A 13,341-nucleotide genomic window follows, 5' to 3' on the forward strand; every position below is an offset into this window, starting at 1 on the left:
TTTCAGAGGAAAACAATTCTACTTTATTAAACTTTAAGGCCTGAATTTACTACACATTATTCACTGTTACATTTCAAATTGGCAGCAAGGTAATCAATCAGGTTATTAGCTCCAAAATGCCTTTCTCAGTGCATTTTGCTAAGTTTCCATATTAAGAAAACCACAGAAAAACCTGGAGCTGCTAACATCTTTTTATCACTGGTTAAGAACTAACAAGTTAGGGCTCTGTAACTGTTGTTAAAAAATCAAAACAAACAAACTTGAAAAAATATCCTACCTTCCAACTTTGCCACCCTGGATTATTCTCTTGCTAACAATGCCCAGTTAATGATTTTCCTTTATTTCAGTTCATCTGTTGAGATCTTTCTGAAATCATTTCCACCTACAACAAGGCTTCCTGTTTGTGGGTAGCAGCACATGTCAGCTTGGCACAGCTTTCCTTTTACATAAGTGCAAGATGCTTCCTTGTGTTAATACAGAAAGCTATCAAAAACACACAGCGGCTGGATTTAAAAGCAGATTCCACAGCACTGGCCATCATTAGCATTTCTAGCCAGCAATATTATGCTGATCTGAACATAATCTTTTGGGACTATGATTTAAAAATACAGTTCACATGCTCACTGCGACAGAACAATTCCTGTATTTCAGATATTTGGTCCATCTGTCTTCTGGCAGCACGCTGATTTTTATTGCTGGTGAACTCAGACAAGAGACTGCTCTTTATAAGACATAATACAAGCACAAGCAAATATGATGGCTGCATCCACTCAATTCAGTTATTTTTTTTAATGCATAAAATGGGTACACAAATTTAGGTAACATTTAAACTTTTGGCAAATAGCCAATTTACCACATCAGCAACATAAATGTTAGTAATTTTTGACTTGGGACATCATGGCAGTAAATCACTGAAAAAATCGGGGATTCATCTTGTCTCCTTCTCTCCTTTAGCAGTAGGGAGATGAATTTTCAGAGGGGACAAACTCTCTGTTCTCTGACGTACTGAACTGGGCAAGGCTGGATATAAGAAAAAGGTGGATCTTTAATCCAAGTAAGCAGGTCTTTAATATGACATCTTGCTTTTGTATCTTCTTTATTAATCTTAACTGTTAGAAGAAAAGACAAGTTAAATTGCGTGAGAGCATCTTGTGATTATTATATCTGCTCCCACAAATACAACTGATACTTTAAATTAATTTTCCTTAACAGTTTCCTTAGCAGTTTCATATTTCTTCTATGCTCCACCTGCAGCTGGTGGTCTCACATAAATTACATAGCCAGGAGTTAAATAATCTCTTGAAAATCAAAAGTAGAATTATGAGGCTCAATACACCAGTAGTAAATACAGTAAACACTTGACAAAAATACAAAGACAATTGGGATGTGGAACCAGTTTGTTTTCTTACATCCTTAAAAGCTTCTGTCTAATTAAGTTCATTTTTGTTCAAACAAGAATGGGATTAGATCAGCGTTATTTCAGCAGTCACAAGACAGAACCTAGATGGTTATATTTGTCAAGCATTTAATTAATTTCTAGTCTTGTACTGGCCTCATTTACAAAGTTCATGGGAGACTACATGACTTTCTCATAAACAGGAATCATTATGTTTACCCACATGTCAGAGTTAACCTACAGTGAAATTGCCATCTTTACAAATACTTCACAGTATTTCAAAAATGGCATTATGTCTGGGAGGAGGGGAAGATCATAGCCCATTTGTTCTCCCTCTTTTTTCCTGGAGGGAAGAGGGGAGAAGTCAAATTCTGTATTTTAGATAACAGAGACATAATTCCTAACAGATTGCGATAATGTACTGAAAACATGGTCAGGAAATAACAACTATAAGCCCCTACTTGTTCATATGACAAATATTTCACTGAAAAGTGGAGCAACATCAAAAAGCTAGAAAACAAATGGTCATTCTCAGCTCTGCCAGTGTTGCAGCTGGCATTCACACAGGATTAGATTAATCCACGAGACACTTTTTCAGATCTTATCCCAGGTGTCAGTTAAGCAAGAAATCAGGCTCACGATAACCGAAGAGTTTAAAATCGCCTTCAAATCGTGCATAGAGGCGTCTTATGTCTCTCTTGCTAATTCCTGAAAAATAACGCTCTACTTTTGTTCTGTTGTACACTGTTATGCCTGGTGGGATTGTGGGGTATGATACCAAGTGGTCTATGCCAGCTGCTTTCAAGATATATGGAGCATCGTCCTCCAGGGTTTCATGGTGTCCGATCACGCTGTATGTGATTTCACAGGGAGCACAAAGTTCCACATATGTTACCCAGTGAATGATGTGGTCACCAAACTGAACATCCAGCCATCGGTGATTAGGGTCCCCCAGGTAGCGCACAAAATCCTCAAACTGCAGCCCTTTGGTCTCTGTGCGATTCTTCCTGTACTTACGAATGATGCCGGGAGCAATTTCATGCCGGTACCAAGGTTCAAACCGAGGATTGTGCACAAACTTGTCCTTAAATGCAGAAATAAGTCTCTCAAACGGATCTCTAACAATAAAAAACTTGAAGTATAAATTCAGTCTAGACAGAGGAAGAAAAAAATTAAATAATTAAGGAAAGTGTTTAGCATATACTTACAAAATGTATGTGAACTCTTGACCAGAGACACAGCAACATGAATCTTAAGAGCACTTCCCTCAATATTACAATCAATAGGACTAAATACAATTTCTGTCTTCTTACTAGCAGTCTTTACATACAGGACAAAGAAGAAATGGTTAATCCTGGTTTTCACATTTTATTCAACTTGGAGGAGTTTAGCTTATCTCAATCCATAATAAACAGGAGACAAAATACACTGAGAGATCCAAGTTAAAGATATTTGTAATGTCATGTGATCAAGCTCAAAAAACCAAAATACATAAGGACAAGGAGAAAAGTGCATTAGTGCAGCTGAATGCATATAGAAGGCTGCATTTTTCAGTGGCAGGCAGTTAGATAAATTGCTGCTTAAGTACAAAGAAGTTAAGAATGGCATTTTAGTTTGATGTTTTGTCATGCTTTCAATAATGGCTGAGAGCACCAGTGAAACATGAGACCAGTTTTCAACATAATTTAATTTATTACTGTGATACTGTAACATGTAATATTCTGTAGTCAGTTTATCTGTAGGAGGAATAAATTGAAAACAAAGTTGATTTCAATAAATAGCTAAAAAAAGAGATTGAGAGCCCAGTCCTCACTGAAATAAGGATGGAGAAACTGGACGTGGATGGATTCTTCTGCCTGCACACCACTTGAATCATATTTCAGATACTCCTGACTTACTCCTAGCCAGGCAGGGCTTGATAGAGGTCAGCAAACTGAGTCAACAGATCCACACCATCCTTCTTTCCACACCTAAAACTCTGGTAATTTCAGATCCAAACCAAACCCATATCACACACCTCCAGCATAGCTTCCATACTGAGCAAAATGCAGCAACCCAAGCAATAATGGATTCAACTTCATATATCCTAACTAGGGCTTACCCCCAGATGAACAGCTCCTTTCTGCAGGGCTGCTCACAGGGAGGGAAACAGATCCACATTCTCAAGAATGCAGTGACTGTATTTTCCTTTGGACACTATCAACACAATCAAGTTACCCCAATTCTACAGGCACAGCTGTGATAAATGTCCTTGTGCCACTGCATGCAATAAAAGCCCTTGGGCTGAGCTCTACTAACATGTGACACAGGTATAAAGGGCTGACTTTTCAGAATGGTGTAATGCACACAAACTCATGCAAGCACATGCTTACAAGTGTCCACAGTCATCCTATGTCCTGTTCTCTCCATGTTGCCACCCCTTACAGGGATTATATATGGCATAGGCTCTAAGAGATGAGAGCAGGCACAGTTAAAAATCTAGCCAAAGTAATGTAGAAGTTCTATTGCAGAGTATTTTTGATTCTGAAAATAACCAGAAACACTTAAACAGGAAGACAAAGTGGTTCCACTGAATGGAAAATATTTTGGGGCTAAGAAGCACTAACAATTTAAATCTAACCAGCTCAATCCCAGTAAGTAAGTCTGCTGCAATGACAATCTTACCTGTAGGCAGTAAGGTTTACCACACGAGACATCAGGATGGGCTGTCCAATTAAACCTTCAGTTCTGAAGGTCAGCTATCTAACAACTAAGTAGGCATGAATTACAGAAACCTTATATCCCAGGGAGTTGGTTGGCTCACCTAACTATATCACAAATTACACTGGTGTTCTCCTTCAAAGCCAGTAGGAAGGCAGATACAGCAACATCTGTGAGGATAACAGAATAGTGCCATAATACAAGTGGTGGAGCAGAAACCCTGCTGCCCTCAGTTTCAGATGCAGACTTCAGCTGTACCCTCAATTGCTCATAACACCACTGACCTCAAACCCCTCCCACACTCACTGGCAGGGCCACTTACCGTTTTTTAATTTCAGAGTCACTGAAGGAGGACAAGCGTGGAAGGCCATTCTTCTCATGATCATGTACAATGTTTTCTGGGATCTCTTCTATGGAAGAAAATGCTCCTGGACAAATCAAAATGAGAGTAAGTGAGTCATTCAAGGGGAAAAAAAACAACAGTGAGTATAAGCAAGCATGCATGCCTTTGGCTGACAGTTTTATGTCTTTATTTTTACCATTTAAAGGTACTATGTTTAAAACTGTTGAATTATGAGAGATTCTGACTGTGAAGCTGAAAACTGTTAAAATTCTTCAGGGTATGTGACATCAAGGTCCAAGACCAAATGGCCCCAAAATTCTCAGAAAAGCATATTATGCAAATTTCATCAGCAATTATGTCTAAGCCTGTAACTCCTCACATGTCAGTGTCCCCATTCTCTTTCCCTCTGCCTGCACATATAAATGGAGGAAGACTTTCAGGATTAACTCAGAAGAAGGAACCAGATTTTTGGCTAAGCTTCAACCACCAACAAAAATAAATGCTATGAGCTGCTTTTGGAACTGTTTCAGTGCAAAAGTACTTTGCTTTCAGGATCCATAAAGTTTTTTTAACAAGTATGCTGTTCTGAAACAAAAATTCCAATCAGAGAATACTCCACAGATTAAAAGGCACTAAAATTAACAACATAAGTCTCCAGATACTCATTTCTGCAAGCACATGAGCTGACAAGAAAAATAACATCACTTAACTCTGCTGTGTTGATTTTAGTATCCTGATCCTGGAAGGTTTTATGACCTTGAGAAACATCTCATGTGGCCCCCTGGGCTATAGGCATAAGCCTTCACACAACAGCATTGTTTCAGAATATCAACAAGCACAGAGTGCTACAAAACAAGCCTGTTAAGTGAATGCCTCTACAGCCTTCTTGTTTCCAGAACTGAAGTAACACACACCACTCAGCTGCTCAGTTTTCCAAATTTTTTTTTTTCCTAGAGGGGTGAGGGGTAGGGACTGGGGTTGTATTTTATCAATTTCAAGTTTCCAATTGTATTTTTTGGTTCCATAGGTGAATCACATGTGGACAACAGATGTCAGATGAGATACCCTCAGAAACCGATACCTTACATTCATTCAGAGAACACAGTCAGTACAAGCAGTAGAAGAGTTAGCTCCCTCACAGTGCCACAGCTGCATTTCCCCCTCCTGAACCTCCAAATACCACTTGGGCATTTGTATATAAATTATTCCCCTCAAGTATCAGCCTTGCCTTCTGAGTCTACCCAAAGAGGAGAAAGTAAGGTCAACTACAGCAGTAGCCTTCATCAGCAGATACCAATGCTGGCAGCTTAAGGCAAAAGAGACCAGTATTTATGTGGAAGCAATTTTCTATCATTATCCAACATGACAGAACTAGGAAATTCAAAGTGAAACCCTGCTGTTAAGATGTGAATTATCCTCTACTCAGCATAGCCAATACATGCTTCCCCATCCTGAGCCATTCTTTGCATGTTATCTCTCAAATGCTGCTAAGAGCAGGTACTTCCAATGCCCTTACATGGTTCCATATTTAGTACTTTGTGGCTTTCATATGTATTAAGAAATATACACATACATGAATGAGAATATCTGCTAGATTTTAGCTCACATCCATAGATCAAGGATGAAATTAACATTAAAGTTTTTAATGTTAGTACTGCTTGCTAGAAAAGCATTGCTAAGGGACACAGCTCATTTTATAATTTTTCAAACACACTTATCCCTTTATTCCTTCTTTTACCATCTTTTATAACAGACCTTTGGTGACCAAACTATTGTGTTAAGCACCTCAGAATCTTCATAACTCTCAAGATGGTTCACTGACAGAACACACACAAAATTTCAGCAAGACAGCCCAACAGGAGCTGCCAATTTTTAACTGGCTTTCTTCATGGCTAAAATCTCTAGTTATAAGTCACTTGCCTTTAGCCAGAAATTTCATGTTATTGTTACTTAGCAATACCTTGTAATAAACTTTCAAATTCTTTAGTTTGGTGCACTACTTCAAAGATAAGAAACCTACCTTCTACATGCATATGGATACTTTGTCATGACTCAACTTTAGAGCCTAGTAATAACAATACTTACTTTTACAGAAAGAACAGGTCTAATTTTAAGGGGATGTTTTGAATAGACTAGAAATAACTGTGATAAATGAAACGCTGAAATTAAGTATCAGTGTACAGAAATGCAGAAAGAATCCATTTCAGTTGCCCCAGTTAGAGCAATTTCCTCCTCTTCCTCAAAGAAAGCTACACACCCACAGAAAAGTAGATACCATTTAAAACAATCAAGACTTTTTTCCACTGAGTGTTGCCCACTTTTGGTGTCTGACAAAACAGGATCTTGTGCTTGTCACACACAAATATTCGGTCCAAGACGAATTTGGAAACTGCAGTATGAGAGAGATCTCTCAATGCAGCGTCTCTGCAGACATTCCTGAGAAGCTCAAGTCTTTCCATATGAACCAGGGGCTGGCGGATCAGATTTCCTGAAAAAGCTTTTCCAGTTGGCTTTATGAAATGCAGAGGAGAAAGAAAAAAACAAGAGTTAAAGACTTTAGTTTTCAAATCAAATTCTAAAGTATATAAATCCCCAAACTATGCACCCTAATGACTCCCATATTCGTGATTAAAACATTGCTACGTATTAACAAAAGGAGTAGCCCACTGTTTGCTTTCTGTGCTGCTGCTGTACTTTGGTTCAGCTCTTAACACATTACATGGTAGTATATAGTAAGAGCTTTTCCATACAACAATTTAAGTCTGCTGCACAGCAGCAGAGCCTTATATGTGTGGATAAAACATGCCATGATCAAATACTGGAACTCCCACAGAGTTTCAACAACCTGTAAGAAAATTTTTGAGAGGTTAGGACAGGAATTTCAACATAAATTATGCTTTAAGCTCTGAGAAGATGGGGCTGACCATGGTGTGATTTTTGGGGACATACTGTGCAGGCTAAGAGTTGGACTGTATGATCCTTGTTGGTCCCTTTCAACTCAGAATATTTTGTGACTCATCTAGCTGGGAAAAAAAATTAAGATGAAAGATCTGTGTTGTGCTGTTTTCTAGCACCTCTAGGCATTCAGTGTTTCCATTTATCCAAGCTGAAATAAAATCAGGTAAATAAAAATGTGAACAATGAGCATCAGTGTGACAAATAAAAGAAGTAGCAGGATACATCTCCCCAAAAATGGATGAGCTGTTTCACATGTCTCATTTTTCAGAGACTAAGAAAGGAACCACAACCACCTTTTGCCTCACAAATAGTGGAGAGGCAAAAGGAGCATCTCTCCTTAAGAGGTGATAGGAAAGTTGAAATTTCTACTGACAAATTTTCACCTTTCCACTAACTGAATGGCAATGCCCAATATCAATACAGACTAGGGGATGATTGAGATCAACCCTGACAAGGACTTAAGGATACTGATGAGTGAAAAACTGGATATGTCCTTGGCAGTGCATACTTGCAGCCCAGAATGCCAACTGCACCATGGACTGCATAAAAGCATAGAGGCCAGCAGGTCAGAGGAGGCAATTCTTCCCTGTACTATGCTCTACTGCCACCTGCAGTGCTGCATGCAGCCCTGGGGCCCCAGCACAGGAAAGACATGGACCTGCTAAGGGAAGGTCCAGAGGAGGCCATGAAGATGGTCCAAGATGGAGTACCCCACCTATGAAGACAGGCTGAGACAGCTGCAGCTGTTCAGCCTGGAGAAGAAAAGGCTCTAGGAAAACCTCACTGCAGCCCTTCAATGCTCACAAGGGGCTTGTAAGAAAGACAGATTTTTTTACCAGAGCCTGCAGTGACAAGACAGGGGTAATGATTTTCAACTGAAAAAAAAAGCAGGTTTAGACATTAGGAAGGAATTTTTTCCTCTGAGGGTGGTCAGGCACTAGAACATGTTGCCCAGACAAGCTGTGGGTGACCCACCACAGAAATGTTCAAGGCCAGGTGGGATGGGGCTCTGAGCAACCTGGGCTAATGAAAGGTGTCACTGTCCATAGCAGAGGGCTTGGAACTACATGATGTTCAACAGACCCTTCCAACTGAAACCATTCTGTGATTATATGATTTTAGGTTCCATGTCCAAGCTACAGATGAAAAAGGAATTATTTTACTTTTTGTCCCAACCTTTCATGAGGAAAAAAAAATCTCCTTTTTCTGTTTGTTACTCTTCTCCAATACCCCAGATGCTCAGAATGTAATCTGAACCATCTGTCAGATTATTTTATCTGTCCAAACAATTCTTTCTGCATGTAACCAAAATTAATATTGTTAGTCTACTTTCCGTGCTGTCAGGAAGTCAAGAGGGAATTGTTTTAGATCCAGAAACCTTATTATCCTCTTCCATACTAGCAAAGAAAGCTATTAAAACTCTCTATACATACTTACCTTCCACTGAACAAATGTTTTTCCCAAGTATTTTGAAGGTAACTTAGATTTTGTGCTTTTGAAAAATGAAAACAAAAAGAGTCACATTTACACAGCTAACCTACCTTCCATGATGCAGCATAAAAATACTTTAAATACAAAATTACTTATGTACTAATGCAAAAGAAGAAAAAAAAAGATTTAGTGCACTCTGCAATTGGTCTCAAATTTACATTTGTATAAAGGATTTTAAGAGTTTCATTGTCGATTTGCTGAAAGCACAGAACTATGCATCTAAAAGATCAACTGGTATTGACTACTATTGTGTTCATGCTCTACTTTGGAAAAATGCTGAAATGAAAGAGGACAAAATACAAAGAAGAAATTGACAGCGATAAAACGAAACAGAGACTGGGCCGAAATCTAAGAAAATAGAGCAGACACAGGCTTGCCCTCAACAACCACAAACCTGATTGTTATGGCAAGATAGAACACAAGAAATACAAAACTGGGCCATTATATTAAAAAGGCTAACAAAAACTACTGTCTTGAATTGATAAAGGAGTACCGTAACAATTTTCTCCTAGAAATGGAAACACATTAAGTTGAATCATTCAGATGATACAAGACAGCAGGTTACCATAACAAACCAGCTTTGTGAAGTAAAAATGAATTCTGTCGGCTCTATCTAAATAGAACAGTCTGAATAAATAATTCCTTTCTAGCAATTCATCTTAACAACAGGAAGCCCTTCCTTAATCTCTTATTTTCTTCTACTCTTTAATACACATAACCCTTATCTCAACAGTATGCACCTGGAATTCTTCAGGCCAATGTTTTTCCTCTGGCACATGTACCTCTTCCACTTTTGTCACAGCTGTCAATATCAATGGCTCTTGCTTGGCACCATAGCCTAAAAGGAGAGATAACAGCATTACGGAAGATGAGGGGAAAGTAACTATTTCTGCTTTACAACTAAAACACATGAACTTTACTTTCTGTATTAAGCTTACAAAACACTAGTAGGATATCTTTCTACATGGAAAGGTACTAGACAAGACAGATACAGACTATGAATATTTTAAAGGATATACTCTGAGAATTTTGGATGCAACTTCATTTGAGTTTTATCAAAGAAACATACCCATTATATTTTACTTGGTTTTTTTATTGTTTTCTTTTCTTTTTTTCTAAAAAGTGTGCAGAGACATCAACGTCTTGAATCCAAATTGCAACTGATAGACAATTTGATATAACTTCTGCATAGGAGATTTTTATTTTTCAATGAACTTGCCAAAGCACGTCCAAATAAAAACTTAAATCTATCAGGTTCCTTTCTCCCCTTATACTAGTAAAAACGTTTCTTCTTTTGTAGACTATTAAATTTGCAAAAAGAAGTGTCATTATGGACACCCTTTTATTTCTGTGGTACTCTAAATAAGCATTTATAATCAACAATAAAAAAAGATTCCCCTCTTCCTTTATTACTTGGACCAATGGACTTCCTTAGAGATTCTCACAACAAGAAACTCAGCTGATATTCCTTTTCTTTTTTAGTGATTTTAGGACAGCTAAATTAAAGCATGTAAGGAAGAACCCTTTTCATCTTTTGCATTTAGTATGGTACAGAAAAACAAAAAAATAACACAAGGTTTTAGCTTTAGTCTACACAGTGCAGAAAAATAAAAAATAATTTGAAGCAGCTTTCCCTAACTACAAAGCAAAAAGAACATGTTTTCTCCCTGCAAATTTATTTTCATCCATATTGGATTACTTTTCCCTTCACATAGATTCTTCTGTGAGTAATGTTTCCTCATCTGCATCCACAGGGGCTTACTGTTTCATGGTTGAGAAAATGTGTGCACTGCCTATGTCCTTTTCTTCAAGGAGTACTCTACTCTGCCTACACTGGATTTTAACAAAGGGCATGCATGGAAAAGCAAGTTAAAACTGAAAGCAATGTAAGCATTCAAGCATTCAGAAACTGTAATTGTTGCTGTGCACATACTTGCTTCATGGTGTTCTTCTGTAAAATACAAGTAATCTGATTCAGTGAAAGAGCAGCTAAACTATTTTTCCACTATCATTGTGTAAAAGCATGCCTGTAGATGCTACTACCAACGATGGACAGAAACTTGCTCCTTAAGAAGTTCCTATTGCTCATGCACCCAAGACATCAGTAAAAGGCTTAAACAAAAGAACATTGATTCATTGAGCATCTGCTGGTTTTATTCCATCTGCTAGGAAGACACATCCAAATAAGAAAAATTTCTGACAAGTCATATTTTATTAAGTCTAGAAGAGCTTCTTTAGGATTTGCCATCCTGTTTGGACTTCCTCCAAAATTCTGTTGGTATATTCAAAGTATTTCCCTTAATTAGTTTTATTACAAACACTCCAACACATATATACACTTAACTATAGTCATGCCTTTGCAGGACAACCTTAAGAGTTTATGTATTATCTGCTCAGAGAACTATTTCAAAAGGAGTGGAAGATTCAGCATAGGAAAAAAAAAAAAAAAAGAGAAAAAACTTGGCAAGCCAAGATAATAAAAAGCAAATAAATGCAGAGGCTATGCTCTAGTAATTATTTTTTAAACTACATTTTAATTTTCCTGATAAATCCTGATGAAAATAAACACCCAAAGAATACCTGAGCTGGGAAACAAGTCGTCATAGAGTGAGATACTGGAACATATAACTACCTAACATAAGAGTAGCTGATTTGCAGACGTATGAGGATGGAACAGCTGGGTCCAAGGAAAGCTAAGTTAGTCTACATTTCTCCTCTGTAAGACTTGCTGAATAAATTTTCACATAGATGCATATTATTTATAAAGGTACATCTAATTTATTTATTCATTATCAAGTCATTGATAATGTCTCAATTCTTCAAAAGTTGCATATTTTTTACATGTCTTAGGAAGATCTCTTAACACTTGAAGTCATATCATCACCTACACCCAAAACTCTCTCTAGGGTGACTTTGTAAGAGCAGCTCCCAAGCAGACGCAAAAGTAACATACTGTGTGGTGTCATCAATCATCAAATGGCTTAAATTCCTCATCATCTTAATAACATCTCAGCTACTTAAGCTAAGCAAAAGCCTATAAGCTGTTTACAAGTCAAACAGCAGGGGATAAAACTGAACGCAAGAAGCAGGCCAGAGGTGGCTAGGCAAAGTGCACTGCAAATGAAATAAAACTTTCCACAAGTTTTACATAATGCCTCAGCAACAAGAAAAGCAGCAGACAAAAACCCCATACAAGAAACTAGTATAATGTGAAATTAACTCTTCAGTACCCTCTGAGTCTCTTCTGACTTCAAACAGGTAATAGTGATCTGTTGTTTTTGCACATAACTTATACCCCAAGTAGATCACAATACTGAAACTAAATGTATTTGAAAAAGCAAGTTTTTCAGTACTGCCAAACATGATCTCTTCTGTTCTTAACCAACAAAAAAATTTCCTGTGATGTTAGCTTTGCAGACTTCTAGCAAAAAAAGGAGCTGAATATCAGCACTGTCACTTCCAGAAATTTAGTTGTTCTGTTCTCAGTCCTAATGAAGAAGTGATAACATGCCAAGAACTATTTTCACAGAAATGAGTATTTTTGTGAAGCACTATTCAGTTTTCTGTTTCACATCAAACATTAAAGCTAAACTTACCATCTGGGTCTTTAAAAGTCAATGTGATAAACTTGCTAGCAACCATGAACATGAATATCACCCAAAAGCATGCAGCTAGCAGCAGCCACTGGTGGTGCATGTTGTCAGATGTGAGCCATATAAAGTTGGCACTCCCTGTTTGAAATAGAAAAGATTTACACATTAATTATTTTTGTTACAGTTTAGAAAAAATACTTTCCATAACCAAAAATAAAAAACTTTAATATGTACGTGTGTCATAAACCATAGCAGGAGATTCCACGTTTAACTTTTTGTCCATTCAACAATATTTTTAAGCAACATTGAGGCTGAGACAATGTAACCACTGACTGCTATCAAAGGGAGGCTTCACTCCTTCACCCCCGAGTACACATTCCCCATTCCTGCTTGTGCTGGGAATAGCATTGTCTGACTGCTTGGAGAGATACATTAAAAACACCATTTTTTTAAAAATAAGAGATTATTTTTTGATTCATCTTAGCAACACAGCCCATCGTAGGAAAGGAAGGGAGAATGAAGAAAGCAGTGCTCTCAGTGGTGCATGTAAGGTTAACACTATACTTGGTTATCCCAAGTCAGCTTATGATATGTAACATGGACTCTTCCCCTGCCCAGCCTATAGAAATTACAGGCTGGAAGCTACCAAGCTGGAACACTCAGCTTAAGCTGACCAGGTATTTTTCAGTTTCCTTGCAGCACTGCCTACTACCTGTAGCTGTTTCCCTGCAGGTAAGCCTCAAAGACAGAACTTCCTCATGAGTGCAGGAAGGGTTACCCAAACAACTGAGACTGTAGTTTTAATGTGCAAAGAAACCACCCACAGGAACTGACTGAATACATGCAGTTATAGCCTGATT

The 13,341-nt window shown here is 37.9% G+C and overlaps 1 protein-coding gene across 2 annotated transcripts in view; it reads right to left on the reverse strand.

The window, feature by feature from the left end:
- CHST10 (carbohydrate sulfotransferase 10) overlaps positions 1-13,341 on the reverse strand; it is a 17,356-nt gene continuing 4,015 nt past the window's right edge. The window contains exons 1-6 of one of the 2 annotated variants that reach the window (XM_021538586.3): positions 12,485-12,619; positions 9,629-9,726; positions 8,835-8,889; positions 6,715-6,949; positions 4,419-4,524; positions 1-2,547 (exon numbers count right to left, since the gene is read on the reverse strand). In XM_021538586.3, coding sequence (XP_021394261.1) covers positions 2,010-2,547; positions 4,419-4,524; positions 6,715-6,949; positions 8,835-8,889; positions 9,629-9,666 — 972 coding nt within the window. In that variant the 5' untranslated portion in view covers positions 9,667-9,726; positions 12,485-12,619 and the 3' untranslated portion in view covers positions 1-2,009. Of the gene's footprint in view, positions 2,548-4,418; positions 4,525-6,714; positions 6,950-8,834; positions 8,890-9,628; positions 9,727-12,484; positions 12,620-13,341 lie in introns of those variants that run through there. The other variant, XM_021538576.3, reaches the window with a different exon arrangement.

This window comes from Lonchura striata, chromosome 1, assembly GCF_050655825.1.
Source record: "Lonchura striata isolate lonStrDom1 chromosome 1, ASM5065582v1, whole genome shotgun sequence".
In the NCBI taxonomy this organism is placed as follows: Eukaryota; Metazoa; Chordata; class Aves; order Passeriformes; family Estrildidae; genus Lonchura; species Lonchura striata.